This window comes from Cucumis melo, chromosome 11, assembly GCF_025177605.1.
Source record: "Cucumis melo cultivar AY chromosome 11, USDA_Cmelo_AY_1.0, whole genome shotgun sequence".
NCBI classification, from domain to species: domain Eukaryota; kingdom Viridiplantae; phylum Streptophyta; class Magnoliopsida; order Cucurbitales; family Cucurbitaceae; genus Cucumis; species Cucumis melo.
Window position 1 is genome coordinate 33,017,728 of NC_066867.1, and position 19,796 is coordinate 33,037,523.

The 19,796-nt window shown below is 32.1% G+C and overlaps 3 protein-coding genes across 6 annotated transcripts; 1 reads left to right on the plus strand and 2 right to left on the minus strand.

The window, feature by feature from the left end:
• Window positions 1-8: 8 nt before the first annotated feature.
• On the minus strand, window positions 9-2,511 carry LOC103498954 (uncharacterized). Of its 2 annotated transcripts, none has more exons than XM_008461789.3 (2): window positions 2,149-2,511; window positions 9-665 (listed from the first exon to the last, which is right to left on the minus strand). In XM_008461789.3, exons 1-2 carry the CDS (start codon window positions 2,178-2,180, stop codon window positions 86-88), a joined length of 612 nt encoding a protein of 203 aa, XP_008460011.1. In that variant the 5' UTR covers window positions 2,181-2,511; the 3' UTR covers window positions 9-85. The 2 variants fall into 2 exon arrangements, with proteins under 2 accessions (XP_008460011.1, XP_008460010.1); XM_008461788.3 differs by having other exon boundaries at window positions 9-668; window positions 2,149-2,422.
• A 4,313-nt stretch (window positions 2,512-6,824) lies between these two features.
• LOC103498956 (uncharacterized) lies at window positions 6,825-10,036 on the plus strand. The gene is made up of 4 exons (XM_008461790.3): window positions 6,825-7,115; window positions 7,985-8,043; window positions 9,193-9,374; window positions 9,765-10,036. Exons 1-4 carry the CDS (start codon window positions 6,914-6,916, stop codon window positions 9,835-9,837), a joined length of 516 nt encoding a protein of 171 aa, XP_008460012.1. The 5' UTR covers window positions 6,825-6,913; the 3' UTR covers window positions 9,838-10,036.
• Window positions 10,037-10,996: 960 nt separating this feature from the next.
• LOC103498957 (protein THALLO) lies at window positions 10,997-19,492 on the minus strand. Of its 3 annotated transcripts, XM_051092100.1 has the most exons (18): window positions 19,286-19,490; window positions 18,526-18,695; window positions 18,295-18,386; window positions 17,414-17,477; window positions 16,166-16,314; window positions 15,845-15,979; window positions 15,570-15,706; window positions 14,838-14,925; window positions 14,357-14,536; window positions 14,066-14,239; window positions 13,362-13,433; window positions 13,104-13,240; window positions 12,898-13,021; window positions 11,829-12,079; window positions 11,679-11,739; window positions 11,523-11,591; window positions 11,237-11,402; window positions 10,997-11,126 (listed from the first exon to the last, which is right to left on the minus strand). In XM_051092100.1, the coding sequence occupies exons 2-17, from the start codon at window positions 18,626-18,628 to the stop codon at window positions 11,271-11,273; spliced, it is 1,968 nt and encodes a 655-aa protein (XP_050948057.1). In that variant the 5' UTR covers window positions 18,629-18,695; window positions 19,286-19,490; the 3' UTR covers window positions 10,997-11,126; window positions 11,237-11,270. The 3 variants fall into 3 exon arrangements, with proteins under 3 accessions (XP_050948057.1, XP_008460015.1, XP_008460013.1); XM_008461793.3 differs by having other exon boundaries at window positions 10,997-11,402; window positions 13,362-13,430; window positions 19,286-19,492; XM_008461791.3 differs by having other exon boundaries at window positions 10,997-11,402.
• Window positions 19,493-19,796: the final 304 nt, after the last annotated feature.

The following is a 19,796-nucleotide window of genomic DNA, read 5'->3' on the forward strand; positions in this document are numbered from 1 at the left end:
TTCAAAACTTTACAAGTCTTGACATAAGAACTAAATTAATTAAACAACTTTTTTTTGAGGGTATATTACATATTAAATGTGTATGTCATAGTTCTTCCTCAGCTATTACCATTTTGCTAAGAGGGCTTGGTCCAAGCTTCTTCCTTCTCCTCATCAAATTCCTTTTCCTTATAACTTCCATTTGGTTTCTCCTCCTCACTTGCATCATTGCCTCTTCTTCGACCACGAATCTCCGCATCAAAACGTCGTCTGTGAGAGACTTTCCTCGAAAAAACCGTCGACTACTTTCGCCGCTAAGTCTTGCACTTGGAAGAAGTATTCTTTCATGTGTGATAATATGATTGTTATTGCCATTGTTGTTGTTACTATTGGTTGGAAATGGCTTAGATCTTGGATAGCTATGGCTTCTTCTTGGTGGAATTTCAGCTTGTTGAAAAATTTCATTGTAAGAAGAGATTGGGGCACAAAGACATACTCTTGTGAATGAAGTTGCTATCTTTAGAGAAGTGCATTTTCTCATTTTGTTGTTGTTGTTGTTCTTATTCCCATTATTGGCCTTGGAATTGAATGTCCCATTTGGTGTTGTAATTGTGATTTCTCTTGACTTTGAACTTGTTTTCCATTGAGTTCCCACTATTTCCATTGCTCTTTGATACCACGGCTTCCTGCTAAACACCATTTTCGTCGTCAATTGACACGAAAACTTATATCATAAAGGTCCAACAAGGGGTGGAAATGAATATTAACTAAGGAAGAAATAACAATGTAGATGTTTGAACATAAGAATCTACTGAACCAATTTGTTTCACGAAAGTTTGAGTTAACATTCTTTTTTTCAATTGAGAAATGGGAAAAACCCTTTAGAGGAAAATCCTTTAAAGGGTTAGAATTTGAGAAGAAAGAGCTAGGAATCGACTAATTTGTAGACAAAAAAAATTCCAAAAATGGGAGGCTCTATTTTCACTAGTCGATGAGACAAACCCAACTTTAGGTTTAGAGTTGTTGAGTTTAAAAAACAGACTAACAAATAACAAAACAAGACTTGTTCAAAACACATATCGGGACCAAGTCTAAATTACTATAATTAAAGAATTTTTCTAATGTTTAAGGAAAGTAAAATTAGTGTTATTTTTCTCAAAAAAAAAAAAAAAAAAAAGAAAAGAAAAGAAAAAGAAAAGAGAAATGTGTTCTCATGTGCAAAAGTTAATAAAATGACTTCAAAACTAGAAAGTCAAAGAGAATTGAGAGAATTAATGATGAAATTAAAAGGTGACATGTTTATTTTGATAATAAAACTTTATAAAAGTGAAGCTATATTTATGTTTTAATTATCAAATTAAATGATAAATAGTTAATTACTCTTATTTTTGATAATTTGAAAATTTTGGGCTAATTAACAATGGGCCTAAAGTTTAAGCCCAAACCTAAGAAGTGATACTAGTGGCCCAGTTTTAATTTTCAACCAAAATCATGTCCTCAATATTTTTCAAACATCTCTATTGTTTAAATCAAATTATACCAGTTTTTATACGAATAGCAAAAAGGTTATGGTTTGCACGTTTCACCTATCATTGAAAGTTTTAAACTATCTATAGAATATATAACACAATAAACTAAAAATTATGAAAAAAAATCTCTCTCCTAACTCCTTTTAGAAAAAATAAACTGTCGAATTCTACTCAAATGAGCTTTAAGTTCAGTAGTAATTGATGGATGGTTCGACCCCACCCTTATATCCCCTACTAAAAAACTCATCAAATTCTACTCTTAGTTTTCTCGAGGAAAGTAAGCAAAAATTTGGGATGAATGAAGGGTTGAATTTATAGTGAAAGATAGTGTGAGGCACAGAATTAAAGGTAAAGCTTCCAATTATTATTGCCTTCAAAATATAACATAATATTATAGGAAAAGAGCCAATAAGGTGGTGAGTAAAACCCACAAAGAGACTTTGATTCCCTTCACAATTTAACACAATAATGATTTGTAGAGAGAAGTTAGAGCTGCCACAATTTAGGTACAAAACCCACAACGAAAAACTTTCAAAATTGTCTTCAAATTAACAATTTAAAGCATATAATTAGCTATATATATGTGTGTGTGTGTGTGTGTGTGTGTATAATTGAAAAGAGAGAAGAGAAATTGTAGTACCTTGGATTATTTGAGGTGTTTGGTTCTGGCATGAACAAATTAGCAAGCTAATTAGATTTGAATATGGAGCTTGCAAATTAGAAGATGAATAATATTCACAAAGACACCCAAAAATTCTCATTTAAGACACTTTGTTTGAGAGAGTCTCTCCAAACAAGAATTCTTGGGGTTTTTTTTGGCCTCAAGATTTTGTAAATGAGGCTACCAAATATGCCTTCTCCTTCTCTCTCTCTCTCTCTCTCTCTCTCTCTCTCTCTCTCTCTCTCTATAGATCTCTCTTTGATATTCTTTATTACAGTCTGATCTCTTGAGTTCTATCATATATGGATTCCTATTGATTCTTGCTTTTTCATTTCACTTCCTTTTCTTTTATTATATATTATTATTATTATTACTCTCTTTTACTCTTTTGAATATTGAAGAAGAAGAAGAAGAGAGAGAGTTTTTAATAAACAATAATAATAAAGGAAAAGTAAAACTTGATGCTTTTGATGTGATTAGTACTTTCTCCCAACAGTGTTTTTATCATTTTAGAAAATTTTGAGAAACTGGTTGACAACTTTTTCTATAAGGGATTTGAGATTGGGAAAGTTTCTAGGCCAATTAATTAATCATATTCTTTATTTACTATTATTATTATCCTTTAATGACCCTTTTTTTTAATTAGCTCTCTCAGTTATTTAAATTCAAAATGGTGACTCCATATTAGGGTTTAGGGTTTAGGGATATATTTTTTCTCTCGATCTACTCTACGACCTAACATTTAGAATTTGACATTATAATGACTCATTTGTTAATCTCTTTTTTATTAAGGTGAAGGTTATATATTAATACAAAATTTGAAGGTTTAATGACATTTTACTAACAATTTCCATATATATTAATAATAAAGCTTGTTTTTCTTTTTTAAAGTTTAAGGGTACATATTAATGAAAAATTGAGAGTATAAAGATATTTTGAAGAAAAAAAAACTGAAAGTTTTTGTATAATATTTATATTGATAGCATATGGGGTAGGGTTTTGGACCTATCTTATGATTTAACCTTCCAATTATATACCTTTATATTCAATTTCAAAGGTGTTTTGAAATAAACTTCAAGGATATATATATATATATATAGACAGATAAAAGGCTAATTTAAAAATGTATAAACACAATAGAGACCAATTAATTTTGAAATATTAGACTCAAAATGTAGTTTATAAATATTTATAATATGATCTTGAGCTATTACATTTAGGAATATTTTAAGTTTTTCTTACATTTTGACTTGTCCTTTTGAGAGAAGAAAGAGTCATTTACACATGTTTTTTTTTTCTTTTGAACTATATATATATATATATAAACTCTTCTTTTGATGCTCTTTTTGGTAGTGGGATTTTCCTAAGGCTTTGATCTTGTTGTGTGAATTATGACTAAGAAAAGTTATAGATTTTGAATCACAGCACAAAAGCTTCTAAGATTTTCTATTTTAGATCAAAATTAGAAGATCCATAATCATTAGTAACCACACAAAAAACCCCAATTGCATTCATATAATAATATTATCATTATTAAAATAAGATTAATTAATAAAATTGTTTATATATTATATATATTTGACCTTTCTTTTCTAATTTTTGAAAAAGGTTTATTTGAAAAATATGAACCGTAATCACTATATATAAATCTTTCGGACGTAACCAATCAAACTCGCATACTATAGATTTATTTATCCTTTTTTAGTTCGAAATAGAAGATCGAATCTCAATTACCTCTAAACTAAACTTACTTTTGGCTAGGTTTAACGTAAAATTTTGATAGATGAATGTGATATTACTTACCATTACATTGGTTGAAAATTGTTTTTGAAAAGGGAAGCTAATATGAGTTCACCTTTTTTTTTTTTTTTTTTTTCCTTTAAAGAAGATTAAAGTGATCCCTCCTCAAAAGGAGGAATAATGAGGAAAGAGATTGGGGATTGTTATTGATGATAATTTAGCAATGGATGGTTGGCATCATCATCATCATAATGCAACCTTGTGTGTGTGCCTTTGTGGATGGTCTAAATTTCACAACCCCTTAAAAGCTGCCCCCAAAGCAAAAAGATCAACATTTCTTTCATATATTGGAAATAAACTTTCTTTTTGTAAGTGGAAATGATTTAATTTACTACTAAAGTTTGTATCCTATTGAGTAAGAAGTAATCGGAGTTAACTTTTACATACAATTACGTAACATAAACATGTGCGAACTAATTTATATGCATCTAGACTCATCCGCATAATCTTTAATTACTATATTTCAATGTTAATAAGACTTGTAAAAAATTAATTTCTAGGTAAGAGTTATGAGTGTCAACGAACTAAATTGTTTTCGATTCTTTAATTTAGGGAAAAAAATATCATCCACAAGTTCTTTAGAAAAACATTTTATCTAAGCATAGTTTATTGAACTTTTATTTTTTTTAAAAAAAGATGTTTTAAAAATATACATTTTAATAAACAATTTGGAAATCAAATCAAACACTTAACTTTAGGCCTTACTCTTTAGTTCATATCATTAATATCAATGTGTGACAAGTTGTGTGCATGTGAGACATGATTATTTAATCACATGTGTTTAATTACTTTAATAAAACATGAGAATTCTTGATCCCATCACTTCTTTTTCCTTAAACTATGTTTTTGAGTTCAACAAATCAAAAATGGATTCCAATCATAAACTTCTTTTAAACCACACATTATTGTGCATACGCGTGTGTCTTTTATAGATATATAAGATTACAATTTTTTTTAAATAAATTCGCTGGTATCTTCTTTGTTGGATTAGTTGTTTGGTAACCAATTTTGTTTTTAAGTTTTTATTTTAAAAAAATCGTGTTTGTTTTAAGTAAAAGAATTTTATTCTTATAACTAACATTCCATAAACATAAATAGGTTTGTAAGAACTACTTTTTTTTTTTCTTTCTTCAAAACTTGGATCAATTTTTTAAAATTAGTAGAAAGTAGATATCAAAAAGAGAGAAAGCCTAAAACGAAAGAGGTATTTATAGGTTTAATTTTTTTTTCTTTTTTTTTAAAAAAACAAATAGTTATCCATCGCCTACAAAGCCAAACCATCGGCCACCATGCCTTGAGACCATTGATCAAAGTGTTCAAAAGATTTAGTCACCACCAAAGAAACCAAAGACGACATAAACTTATTAAACTTTAAATTTTAATCTAATCATTATTTAAACGAAGCCAATTAATATAAACTTAATTTAAAATTTGTTACGCTATAATATTAATTAAATTAAGTGAATTGACACAAACATAATTTAATTAATTCAACCAAGATATATGAGACAAACATAATTTTGATTAGCTAAACTTTAACGATATATAATAAATAGTTGTATTATTAAGATTCATGACAATATGTGAATACTTATCGATTGAGGTTCAAACACATACTTGTTGAACTATATAAATGGTAATTTGGCGAATGTTTGTGAAAGGTGAGGATCTAAAACAAAATCTTGAGGGGCCTAAAACCCTAACCCTCTAAAAGAAAAAAAAAATGTAAACAAAAAGAGGGTTTCAAACAAAAACATAAGTTGGCACAATTTTCCCATATGGATCCTACCACTTTTTCTTTCCAACTCTTACTTATTCCCTTTTTGACTTTGACTATGATCCACTTTCAATCTACATTCAAAATAAGACCATTGTTTGAAGCCTTTTATGCAATATCTTTGTTGCAATTTTATTTCTTCTTTCGTTGAACAAGAGGTGATATACTTTTTTAACGATTAGAGCAATTCGAAGCCATCAAATTTCGAAGTTAATAATATAAAACACTATATGAATTAAGCTATGCTCATTATGACAATATAAATAGTATTACTATCGTAATTATTTTGATATCCCGGATGATATTACATTTAAGGTTTAGTTTGGAGGTGGAAGACTATATCTAAAGTGATCTTCTTGCCAATTAAGTTATTTAGATAAAATTAGAATTATTATTAGATTGTCATAAATAACTTTTAGCCTTTGACCTTTCTTCTTTTAATTTTAAGTAAAATAGCTTCTTAGTACTCATTTTCCGATTTATGTTTATATTTATATTTTGAGTTGCATATCAATGGACGAGTTTTTATGAGATTTAACAAGAAGCTAAATTTATGTTTCACTTTTTCACTATAAAACGTTTTGAGTACTTTTCGATTCGACTGTTGTTGCAAAATTTCCACTTTAGTCCCTTCAACGTTTGAAATTTTAACCAAATTTAAGTTGTATGGACCAAACATATATCTCTTCTCTGTAGGTCGAAAGTTCAAATCCTATACACCATTATTGTTATATTAAAAAAAAAATTTAATAGACTAAATGAAACGAACATATTCTTAAAAAAACACCGGCTAATAAATTGTATTTTCTTAACTTTCGAAACTTTTGACATGGACGTCGATGAATATCTCCGAACAAATTATAGAAAACAAAAGATTAAAAATAAATTAAATCATATTTTGTTGCTTTTATTATTTTTATTTTTATAGATTTTTTATAATAACAATGAAAGAAAATTGAACTTATAAAAATGTGAAAATATCGTCGTACAGTCAAAATTTGAAAATAAAAAAAGTAATAAGGAAAATTGACCCAATGGGTCAAAAATAAAAAAAGGAAAAGGGTTATTTCTTCAAATTAGAAGTTAAAAATTCGTCTTTTGTAGAGAGAGTTTTCCAATCGTTCGTAGACTTCGCTTTTTCACCCTCAGTCGCCGGCGACAACAGAGATGCAGCTTCTCCCCGGAGTATGGAATCCCGCTACGGCGGTGACGGTAACGTTAGCTGCGGCGGCGATCATTTTCATCTCGTCAATGCCGTTGGCTTGGTCAAAGGAGCAACTCAGCTCGAGGGAATGTGAGGATCTAGGTTTCACCGGCCTTGCTCTCTGTTCCGATTGTCACACTTTAGCTGAATATATCAAAGATCAAGGTGATGCGTTCAATTCAGTGGTGTGTCTTACACTAATTCTTGATTCGGTTTTGAATTTACATCTTTATCACTGTATTTCTTTCGTTCTCGTATATTAGCAGCATCTTATTGGATTTTGTGCGCTTGTTTTCTTGATTGAACAATTGATTTTTCGTCTTGTGGGTTGTTTTATTTGTGTATCTTTTTTGCTTGATTTGGATTTTGGATTTCTGGGTTACTTGGTTATAGTCTGATGTATAAAGTGTTGGTTTTAATTTGGATATGTTCAATTAATTTCCTAGTATCATGGATAGAGTTTGTTCATATTAGTTCATATTTTGTTCAAAGATACGATAGTGATGAGTTCAGTGATAGAGTTAACTGTTAAGGTCCTACTTCTTTGATTATGTGGGAATTTGTTAGGGAAGATGGTTCCTGAAATTCTGATGTAATAGCTCATCCTTTTTTCAAAAGATTACAAAATAGTTTCTACGGGAAGAAAAAAGTTCTCAACTTTTTGAAGCGATAGACTTATCTTGTTCCTCATGCAATTTGTCGATTATGTTTTTCAGAAAACACGTATCGTGTCTTTCTGATAAGTCGTAATTTGAATGCAATTAGTGATTGTTAGTGCTATTCCTTTTGTCAGCAACTTCTTTTTTTTTTTCGCAATGAACTTTATTCACAAGTGGAAATGGCTTCATGACTTCCCCACACAATTTTGAGAATCAACTGTTTGTATTTTTAAAATAATGTTTTGTGAAAACATCTTCAACTGTTTTTGGAAAGTGGTAAACTTATTTTTTCTAGTTTGTTTTCACATACATCTATTTCTTTTAGTTAAATTGAAGATATTACACACTATCCTCATGCCTAGATTCGTAGTGCAGAATTAGTGGCGGACTGTTTGAAGTGTTGTGCAGAGGATTCTGATGACGCCACGAGTAAGGTACGTCATAAACATGCTGATTTCTTCAAGGGGAATCAATGAAATCTTGTTTCTCCCCCAAAAATTTCATTATCTGACCATTCCATTTTTTATATTAACATATGACACTACTAAACTGAATGCTTGTACGTCCCTTTGGTAGATTTGTGAATGTAAAACACATTAGTTCAACAGATGTAATTGTCCCGGCTATGCGTCAAAACAAGTTTTGAGTAAACAAGAGAAACTAACTCATCTTTAGAAAAGGATAATTCAAGGAATGTGCAACTCTATCAATGCATATCACAACCCTATTGAAAGTGGGGGGGTTTAGAAATACTTGGCTCATCATTGAGCTCTAGTGTACCCTATTAATTCACCAATTACCTTATTGAGTGTACATACCCATAGTTTCAATATTCTTTTATCAGCGTGTCGAACTTCCGGACAGATTTTTCAAACTTCCACACTCGATAGGAGACAATTACTTATTCTAGTATTTTCCCTCTTCCATTTAGCTCTATACCCCTCCATGGCGTTACAGGGACAAATGCCCTTTATCCTCATGAACACCCCTTTTTGAGATGGAATGTTGTAGCATGCTTGCTCCTTCGGTATCTCGTGGGAAGTGTATCTCAAGAAGAATAGTGGGATATGTATCTCGAGAAGAATAGTAAGATTGGTAGGGGAGCTGGGAGGTCCGTTACTTGGACTTCTTGTAACTATTAGTTTAGTCTTATTCTTTTTCTTGTTGGTGTCTATTCTGTAAGTTGTTGATGAGTCCTTTTGGGAGCTTGGTTTTTTTTTTTGTATGTCTCGATATGTTCTTTCATTTATCTTCACGAAAGCTTGGTTTCCAAAAATACCATTTAAAGTCCAAGAAACGTTCTTTCAAATTCTACTAGTGAGCTCACACCAAAGATTCCAGAAAAAAGCTTGGTTGATGGCTGGATAAAGTTCTCTTATAACGAAAAGAATGCCCCGCCAATATGTCATAAATATTACCAGGGATAAATGTCCGATATATATCCAGAATTTAGAGCTTCTCCAAGAGATTGAGTTTTCAGTTCCACCCTTATCCAAATTCAGTACTCTTTTTTTTTTATTGTATTTCATAACTAATTTTCTTATTAACGATGAAATCCAATTCACTAAGTTCACTGACTGCAGATAACTTATTCTGGTGCCGTGCTGGAGGTCTGCATGAGGAAGCTAGTCTTCTATCCTGAAATTGTTGGCTTCATCGAAGAGGATAAGGATCAATTCCCTTCAGTTAAGGTTCAATATACCTTCAACTCTCCACCGAAGCTGATTTTGCTGGATGATGAGGGCCAGCATAAAGAAAGCATCAGGTAACTTCTACTTTTCCAATTTACTTAGCTATAACAATCTCTAGAAGAACGTTTAGAGAGTTGAGTTAGTCATAGTACATATAACTAATGTTAGAAGTTGTCTAGAGCCTTGAGTTAAAGCTGAGTTGAGTTTTAAAATCTAAAGTTAATATGTCAAAATTGAGTATAAAGTTATAAAATGAAGTTTTTTGATAAATGTGTGAACTTCGATTATGAGTAGTATTTCATGAAGTTGATGGACCAAGCGCCCTCATGTAGTAAGATGAATGAAGAACGTGTTTGAAGAGGTTAAGATGCTAAGTATAGCCATAGAGAATTTACTTTAGCTTAATGATAACCTCGATGTATAAAAATGTTTGATGTTTTATTATTTTTTTAAAATTTTTGCAGGATTGATAATTGGAAACGAGAACATTTTTTGCAGTTCCTGCAAGAGAAGGTTAAGCGATCTTCCGCAATTTAAGGTTCTTTCACCTTTTTTTTTTTAATATAAATTTTAAATTACAACTCTTAATCAATGTAAAAAACTTCTTAGAATTTGAATGAAACTATTATCGGCCATAAAAAGAAAAAAGAAAGAAAAAAAAATTGAGGTGAGTGAACACTGGATTTTGTGAATTTCAAGGTTAGTAGTGGAAATATAATTGATTTCCTTGTCTAAATCTTTTACTCGATGTTTACTCTCACCGGTGAAACCAATACATTTTAAGCTATTTTGGATGTAATCAATGAGTTTGGAGTATAATGTAATCCTAAATTTTGTTTGTACGGACCATCTCGAAATCAATTTGTAATATCAAACTTCTTCTTTTCATACATTTTTTAATCCATTTTTTTTTTACTGTTTTCATGATTCCATTTTCAATCAGTCCATGATTCTTCGTGCCTTTTTAACACCTTTTAAATTTTTTTACTGTTTTCGTGCTTCATGATTCCATTTTCAATCAAACATGATTCTTCGTGCCTTTTTAACACCTCTTAAATTTTCAATAATATTAATTACGGAGATGAGAGTTACAAGAGACTAATTTGGATAAAATTGACATAAAATTTTTACAATTTTGTAATTTGAAACAATAACAAAATTTTATTTTTAAATATAGTAAAATATTACAATTTATAGTTATCATTGGTTTATTTCGATCCACATGAATATACAGATATTTTGGTTCATTCAATTTATAAAATAACTTTTGAAAAAATCAACACTAAAATTTCAAATTAATTTGGTCATGGAATTTTTTTTTTTTGAGAAAATTTTGTTCATAGAAATTTATAACTTTATCTTCGAGTGAATTATTACAACCATTTAAGGTTTACGTTTGATGCAATTGTCGGTTAAAAAATTTGACTAAAATAATGAATGTTTTTTTCAATATTTAGATTAAACGATGAACTCATCAAAATTCAGAAACTTAATTCATAATTTAACTTAGATCTAGGAAGGAAATAGCTTAGTATAAGTGAAATCCAATCTCTCTTTAAAAGAAATTAATTTTATCAAATTAAAATTAAGCAATCAAAATGAGAATCTATTATTTGTTCGATAGAGACATATTCTTATAAATATAAAAATTCTTCTACCTTTCTTCTTTACTTCTATTTAAACTAAATTTCAAAAGTAAAAAATGAACGAAAAGTTTCGATTAGTTTGAGCATTTTTCGAAAAGAGAAAATAAGAACAAAATTGGTATCGGTTCTGACGCACATTTTCTTGAGAAAATTTACAGCTTGACCAACTTTTTGGTCCATCTGAAGTCCAAAACAGATCTCTTGAATTAGTTAGGATCAAGACACTCATAAAGAATAATGCTACATGACAACTAATTACTAAGAAAAAGAAATAACTTGAAGAACAATACCTCAAGAAGACAAAACTTGTACAATCCCACAGCTCTAACTTTTAAACCGAATGCTCCGACTGATTCCCGGGTTAATTCCTGTTGTCTCTCCGCCGTACAGATGAATCGGCTTTTTAACCTCCTGGACCTGACCTTTACGACGTTTTGCTGCATCTTGAAACTTCAACTGCGCCATTCACATTCACAAATATATGGACACAGATGTAAGTGGAAAGTTTAATGGATGGAGAAATGTGTTATATACTGGTGGAAGGGTTGATGATTTCAAGTAGTGTAAGTTAAGTACCTTGTATTTCTTTCTTGGGTTCTTTGTCAACTTCTTTCGTTTTCGAGTTAGGCCTCGGTTTTTCTCCATCTGATAACATCAAGTGTGAGAACGTAAGTGAATCCATGTGCAAAAAACTGAATGAACGGAAGAGGGAGAAAGGGAGAAAGTACTTACTTGATAACTGATCTTGCGTTTTCCACCCACCACTTCGGGAGACGGTGGAGTTTCCATAGTCCTGCAGAGATTGTTTGTCAGACATAGTCATACAGAAACATATTACCTAAAACAGACTATTTAATTTCAGCCTCGGTGATAGAAACATACCTGGTGTGAATTTCAGCTTCGACAGCGAGTTTCGCAGCACGTTGTTGTTTGACTTGCTTGTAGAGTTCATCTTCAGAGTCTACTTCACCATTTCCTTTCAAAACACTGTCGTCGTCATCACTGTTACTCTCAAGGACACTAGTACCATTCTTTGGCTCGACTCCAGCTCTTGCCAACATTTGAAGTTCATATCTCCTCCGCCTTTCTCCAATATCGTCTCTTGTAGGCAAATCATCATCACCAGAAATGACCTTCAGATGATAGAAAGGAATTAAACAAAACCACCCAAAAATACCATTAGGTACAAAAGTTCTAAATGCAAGGCATTGTGATTTAGAAAAGAATTTTTATATCCCCGCATGCAATTTCTGTCTTTCTGCTATGAATCATATTCATGTTTATGTCGAATTCATTTGGTACATATAATTATAACCTATGAACCACGCACACTTCAGTTTGGATAGTGTCTCCGTGTCCGACACGTGTCGGACACTTGAACACTCTACACTTGGTGGACACCTATTGGTCGCTTGGTACTGCAACAAAAGTATTAGACATGCATAGAACACTCGTTGAGTAGACTAAAAAGACACATATATGACAACAATAATAACTTTTGAGCATGGAATACATCAAGCTAAGTCATTTAAGCATTTAAACGTATCATTTTTATAGTAAATGAATTTTCTTTTAATAAACGTGTCCTTGACGTGTCGTGTCCTAGATTTTTAAAATATAGTGTGTCGCCGCGTCCGTGTCGTATTCGTGTCTTATATCCATGTCCGTGCTTCTTAGATTATAACCAAAGAGTTAGTGTTTCTTATGTATAATAGTTGAAGTTTTTTTGTTTAGTTTTGTCTGGCTTTCCTTTCTTTCATCACAGCTCCTCTGGGTTTGGGCTATCCATTTTTGTATTCATCTTAAAAACTAAAAAATAAAAAGATCAACGCTTAATCTACAAGATGACTCAATTTGACTGTTTTCATCCAATTCCTAAAGTTAGTGCGCAACCCAATTTCCTCATTTATCTAAATAATCCTTATTAGAGTTATAATACCATTGTTCATACCTTCGGCTTCAGTTTGGCAGAAACAAGTCGTGTGAGATCAGCTGCTCTGGCAGTATCTGGGCCCTTCCGCTTAGCAGCCTGAGTATCAGTTTCATCATTAAAATCGTTATATGCTTCAAGCTTCCTGCATCGTCCAAATAAGATAAATTAATTGTCATAATACAAGAGAATAATAGGAGTATGTGATAAAATAACCAAAGCAATACCGATTAATTGGTTGCAGATGCTTTTTGGCTCCAGATTGCTTTGGTTCAACCAGAGTGAAGTTCTTCTGTTTTAGTTTTTCTTCAAGGAGGGCTCTTACTTTTAGCATTTCCATGCTCTGGGCACTCATTTGATCATCCTGCAAACGTAAAAATAAAATTTTGAAAAAATGTGTAAAAAAACCCAAACAGGAACAGGATGGTTAGAGCAATAACAAATTAGAATGAGAAATTTTCATTTATTTTGTGGTGCATAATTACCACTTGTTTATGCTTCGCTTTCTCCTTCAATTTGTCCGCGTTCTTTGAGCCAGTTTTTGGATTGGGCTGCTTCTACAATAAAAGCTTACTTTCAGGATATGTCAAGCCTTCTACATATATGGCACCATCCCGGATGATGATTAATCAAAAGAAAAATAAAAAAGGTACCGGAACTTCTGTAATTTAAATTTTCAGAACAAATATATATACAAACATATACATGTAAGGATTATGCCTTGGCAAAAAACTATTTAAATTTAAAAATAGCCCATAGCCTAAATATTTTGAATTCCCGATTTTGCAATTATAGAGGGGCATTCATGGTACTAAGAATAACTCCAATTTGCAGATATACAATATCGTATGAGACCAAATAACCAAATAATGGAAAAGTCACAATAGAGAAAAGTAATGGTACATGGAGATTGATCATAACTGCATGTATCATAATTTAGGCCAAACATATGACAAATATAAAAAACTATAATATTTACCAAAGTTTTTTTTTTTTTTTCAAAAATAAAAGCATCACATGCAGAGTGGAATGGACAAATATTTCTAAATTATTTTTCTTTGGAAGAAGTAACAAACATAGAATAAACGTTGTTACGTAGAAATGTTGTGATAAATTGACATGCTTATGAGACATTACGACATTTTAAATTATGCGTAAACAAAACCCAAGGGCAGGATTAAAGTAATACCAATTCCCCTTCTTGGCTATCATAAGAGTGATGAGAAGACCCCTGATCTTTTGCAAAGAACTCAGCTGGAACAGAAGAATTCTCTTTGTTCAATTTTCCATCTGTTTCTTGCTGATGATATATGTTAATGATATCTTCTAAATCGGATGGAAGATTCTCATCAAGTTGTTTTACCTGTCAGGTGCAGAACAATTTTCAAACTTACAAGTTTACAACACGGGAGAGTGCAAAATTAAAAGGAAAAAACAGACAACAGTAAAGCATATAAACTAAATCGAAAAGGGGGAAAACCTTGTCCAATAAACTTTTAATCTCTACAAGGCGAGCAATCACAGGATGATCTCGTACTGCTTGCCCCTCAGACTTCAGTAGAAGATAGAAGGTTATAGCTTGGCAATAAGAGAGCAAAATACCCTGCTTTAGCTCCAAATATTGCAGTCCTCCTCCCACTGCAATTTGCCCATTTTGAACCTTAAAAAATCATTGACAGTGTAAAGACCAGTAAGTTAGTAATGCCCATCGTCTAAGTAAACAGAAAATTGGTTGAGTACAAACTCAACTCAAGAATGCAGAATCCTAATAAACACCGAAATGATTGATGAACATGGAGTCTGTACTCCTAGAGTATATAACTTCGTAAAAAAAACACAAGTGCCCATTTTAAATACTTATGTTCACTAGGAAACCATACTTGCCTGGACATTCTAGATTATCCTCATTATCATTAAGCATGAATGTCGTCAATTTCAGGCTAAACAAGAGAAAAGTGTACCTTGTTCAGAATAGGATTGACTTTGTTCTCAAGCTGATCCACTGCTTCATTCAATTCAGACAGCAAACCAATTAACTCTGGAGCAGAACTGTAATACCAAGATTTTCACAACCAGAAAATGTAAGAAAACCATTGAGGACTTCAACCTCCAACAGAAAGAGGCAATCCAAAACAGATTTTAAGGACACTGTTCATTTTCATATTACAAGTCCAAAAATTTCCCTGAGGGGATTTGCTTTTTAAACCTTCAAGGAACAATAAAGTTCAATAGTCTAATGGGGCTTAAGCACAAGGCGTAAGAAAAAGGCCACACCTAATACGCATCTTATTTTCTGTGTCTTGCCTTGAACCTGCGCAGAGCACCTAGGTACACTACACCTAGGCATGCGACCGAGAGAGCTTTTGGAAACATCGAGTGAAGAGGTAGTGGAGGGGGCCTTTTAATAATTGTCAAACACCCTTTTTGGATGCTTTATATAGGATGAGAGGCTCATAAGATCTTTTTGAGCGAAGAGATAAGATGAGAGACTCATAAGATCTTTTTGAATGGATTAAGGACTCACAAGCAATTTCACAATCACTTTAATCTTGACTAGTACAAGAGAACAGTAAGCCAGCGGTTGCCGGTAACTGAGTTTTTTTCTTTTTCTTGGAGAAGGCTTTGACCACAGGTGGAGGCCAAGTTAAAATGAAATGAAGTTGATGACAACCAAATGATGAAATAAAAAATACCTGCTCAAGACATCCATCTGCTCCTCCCTTGTCAAAGCATTCACGTCTTTAGTGATCTCCTGATATGTAGCATCCATATCATCTGAAGCTTCCTTTCTTGCTGAAGTTTTTGCATCAACTCCTTTTGCATTTATTTCCTGTGAAGACAGAGAATTTAGTCATAAAAGAGTTGAGTTTATAGTCTAATGAGCCAAGTACTTTTCCAACTGATTTATTTTTTCCCTAGAAAGAAATTTGATAATTCAACATGAGAGAACAAATGCAGAAGCAAGCACCTCTAGAGTTAATTCCCTGTCCCTTTCATCTTCAAGGCCAAAATCTTCCAAGGAGAAAGTTTTTGCTTTCTCCTTCTGCAATCGAATAACCTCTTCCTCCTCTTCTGCAAGGGACTCATCATCACTTGATTGGATCTTCATTAAGTTAAAAAACAAACAATTATTTATGAGATAAAAATGAAAATATAAACTAAAACACATTGTATTGACAACAATAGAAAAGAAACACAGTTCCAATCACATTGCCAATCAAACTCTAGAAAGGTAAAATGACTAGTTATAAGTGGTAAGAAAATGAAGGCATCATATTTAGATCCTCACTTCAAAATCACGATTATCAGCATCGTAGTATTTGCTTTTCCTTCCACCCCATACAGTCTTTTGCTCTTCCATGTCTTCATCTTCATCCTCGTGCATTTCATCTTCCACCCCACCAAACTTTTCCCGCAAGAACTTCTGTTGCCTAGCAACTATGACAAACAGACAAAATTGGATTGGTTAAAGGATTAACAACCATATTGATCAAGAATCTTCAAAGAAAGAGATGACAGGGAATCTTTAATTTTATTACAGGTAGCACACAATATTGATAAAATGAAAACAGAGAGATTGAGGATCATCAACTCAAGTAGGTTTTTAAATATCAAAAAAGGATAATTACATGGAGTCTAAAAAACATGGGCCAAAGGAAATTTCGTACACTTCTTTTCGTAATCCCAGAGTTCTTTTGGTCTTTTATTTTCTTGTGACCTTTCGAACTTCTTTCTTTTTTATGAAAGATGTTCTTTCATGTAAATAAAATCAACAAAATGCGTATACTAATTATTCAGACATGGTAGATGTTATGTGATGTGTCCAACAAGGAGACACTATGAACATGTATGCGTCTGATTATTTTATTAATTTTAAAATTCTGGAGGTATTGGGGATCTAAGGGACACGTGTGTTGGAAAACATGCTACTGAAAATGAAAAAAATATAATTAAAAAAAATATATGACATTTTTCAATATAGAGTAGAGATATTTACATCAAGAAGTGAATATGGAAAAATGAATAAAACCATTCAGGAACTAAGAAATAAGTCATAATAATAATTAGATTTATTAGATAGAAATTTCTGATATGGTGAGCAACATAAAAACTGATGCCAAAGGTGCAAGTTTTTTGTGGAAATGGTTGGATATTTTGTGGAATAATTGATTTTATTTTGTATAAGAAAAATGTCATGTTAGGTATTTCACAATATTAACATGTACTTTAAACAAAAATGGCAACAATAGCTTGAAGCTTGTATTTTTGACTTCTTTACATTAGACCGAGAGAATTAATGTGCAAAGTTACTAGAACTAAATGTAACTTGATAATTCCCTTTCATTTTTTCAACAAAATGGTACATCTCTGCAATTGTATTTGGGTTGGGTCATGTTTGACTTCAAGGGAACAGAATAAAAATAAAAAAGCATAATAACTATTGACTGATTTACTCGACCCATTCCTTGTTACTCTTCAACAAGAATGAGCAAAGAGAGATTCCAAATATAAGAACTTCTCAAACCACATTTCTTACTTTTTGCAGCCAAACCAGTATCACGGATATCTTCCTCATCTTCCTCATCTTCATCATCAATGCCCTGAAAAGATAGAACAAATGCAACAATAATTAAGATCACTTTAGCAGAAACTAGAAACTCCTATGCATGGAACAGCGAAAGAATTATACTAGTAATTGCAATGGAGAAAGGCAGAAACAGTGTTTGTAACATATAATAGAAATTAAAGATGTTTGATTTCTACCAAATTCTCAAGTGATTCCTCGACAAGCTCCAAGTACATGAGCGCACTTTCATCATATATTCCAACATCACACATATTAAGAGAATGAAAACTTAGCATCTAAAGTAACAAAGCAGAATGAGGAAAGATTCCACCCCATTGGTCATCTACTTATACCCATTTCTGATTCAAACAACAGAAGCACCAATAGAGAGAAATTACTGAAATCCATGGGAAAAATTACTTAACGTACAATGAGGTTTCAATAAGCATAAAATTAAATATTGAGAAAACAGGGAAGAAAACTAAACTTCACAACTACAAAAATATAGAAAAGTAAATGTAACGCTGATTAAAGAGATCAACAGCACCTAAATTTCTACTTGTCACTGCTCAAGAAAATACAGCTCTACCATCTCACGTCCCCCCACTTATCCTCAATCTCTCGCCAAATAAAAATGATACAACCCCAATCCCTACCTATTGTTTAAAATTTTGTGGTCCAAAATTGTAGAAGAATATTACATACAGTTTAATTCTGGTCATTGTGTTAAGTTCATCCAAACACAAGAAATGCTCAGGTCAACTGTGCATTAAACTAGGAGAATGCATGGAACTGGAAGTAAATAATATTGAAAAAGATTTTCACAAGGAGAAAAAAGAAAACGTAGGAACCTCTAAATTGAAAACAGGTTGCTCAGCATCATCGTCCGATTCCGCAGAATCACCGTTGATATCAAGAGGAATGACATCCCTCTGCCTGTGAACTAAAAGTGTGACACACATCATTAGACTTCATAGTTTCATTTTGCACATGGATATTAAAGATACCAAAAAAGAAAACAATTGAAACATCCGAGAACAAGAAAACATTAAAAACATCGTTAAATGACACAAAGATCTTACAGGCATCAATTTCATCGTCCATATCCTCAGAGGCAGCATCATCTTCAGCAACTCTTCTCTTAGAGTTCTTTTTGTCTTGCTTATAACTCTTTCTCTTGCCCATAATTAGCTAACTTCAATTCAATGAAGAGGATAATACACCTCCAACAAACTTTTTGTTGGCTGTAAGCCTATAACAAAAATAAATCGCATCAAATTTCAAAGTTTTATCATCCAAAGAGTAGAATAAAACATAGGTTGTCGTAGTATCCAGAATCATGTTTCACAGAAAGTCAATTGTATAAATAGCATCCATTTCCAATAACAACTTGCACAAAAAATGTATCCAAAAGAAAAACCAGCTTCCAAGGTGTAAGTCTCCAAAATAAATTTGGAGATTGGAATATGATAGATTAATTCAACTGGTTAAGAAGAGAGATGCTGGAAAACTCATGGTGGATGGTGCTTTGGAGGATTTGGGGGATTGGAAACAACGCAATTTTCAGGAGAGACCAAAGAGATGTACAGATTACCAAAGCCTCAATTGACAAACAAATGCGAGAAACTGAAAGGCATAAAACAGCCTACATCACTACGAAAAATCCCATTTTGCCGCGAGGCTGAAGATTTTCTTTTTTCTTTTCCTTTTTCCATTGCTATTCGGTGATTTTTATCAACAAAAAAATCAAAATCAAAACAACTCCTCCATTCTTTCGTTAGACGAGTTCTAATTTGATTTTTCAACAGAGAAGGAAGAAATAGATGGGAAGTTGGAGAATACCAGTAACAAGAAGAGAGTAGAAAATTAGTGCAATCCGGTAGGAGTGAGGCTACGGCGGCACTGAATCGGAGAAAGGCGACGGCGACACTGAGCTGATGAAACTGAAAGGAAAGAGGCGCCGGCGGGAAGAAGGTGAGCACGTGAGAGTGAGTGTGAGATGAAAATAAAGGGGTTAGGGTTTAACAACGTCTTTCTTCCTTTGTTTTTTCTTTTTCTTTTTTATTCTTCTAAGTTTCTAAGTTTCTAAGTTGGGATTTTAGAAAAAAGTAGAGAAAAAAATATATATTTACACGAAAAATAATTATTGCGTAAATATTTTATCAATTTTAATAATTTCTCTATTAAGTTTTTATTTCTATTGAATATAATTATGTATTTTAATTAAAATATATGATGCTACATTAAAAACATACAAATTTTTATGAGACAGAATTTGAAAAAGTTTTTTTCTAAAGATGAAATCTAGATTTTCCGTCGAATTGAATTTAGTGAATCTAAAAACTTAAAACGA

Bases quoted from the DNA above. Each gene is read 5' to 3' on its own strand.
- LOC103498954 (XM_008461788.3), bottom strand. From the start codon at position 2,180: ATGCCAGAACCAAACACCTCAAATAATCCAAG. The intron at 669-2,148 runs GTACTACAATTT...AATGGTGTTTAG, and splicing joins AACACCTCAAATAATCCAAG to CAGGAAGCCGTGGTATCAAA.
- LOC103498956 (XM_008461790.3), top strand. From the start codon at position 6,914: ATGCAGCTTCTCCCCGGAGTATGGAATCCCGCTACGGCGGTGACGGTA. The intron at 7,116-7,984 runs GTGATGCGTTCA...TTCGTAGTGCAG, and splicing joins TGAATATATCAAAGATCAAG to AATTAGTGGCGGACTGTTTG. The intron at 9,375-9,764 runs GTAACTTCTACT...AAATTTTTGCAG, and splicing joins CAGCATAAAGAAAGCATCAG to GATTGATAATTGGAAACGAG.
- LOC103498957 (XM_051092100.1), bottom strand. From the start codon at position 18,628: ATGGGCAAGAGAAAGAGTTATAAGCAAGACAAAAAGAACTCTAAGAGA. The intron at 14,240-14,356 runs GTTTTCCCCCTT...TGCACCTGACAG, and splicing joins TTAAAAGTTTATTGGACAAG to GTAAAACAACTTGATGAGAA. The intron at 12,080-12,897 runs GTATGAACAATG...TATCATCTGAAG, and splicing joins CTGCCAAACTGAAGCCGAAG to GTCATTTCTGGTGATGATGA.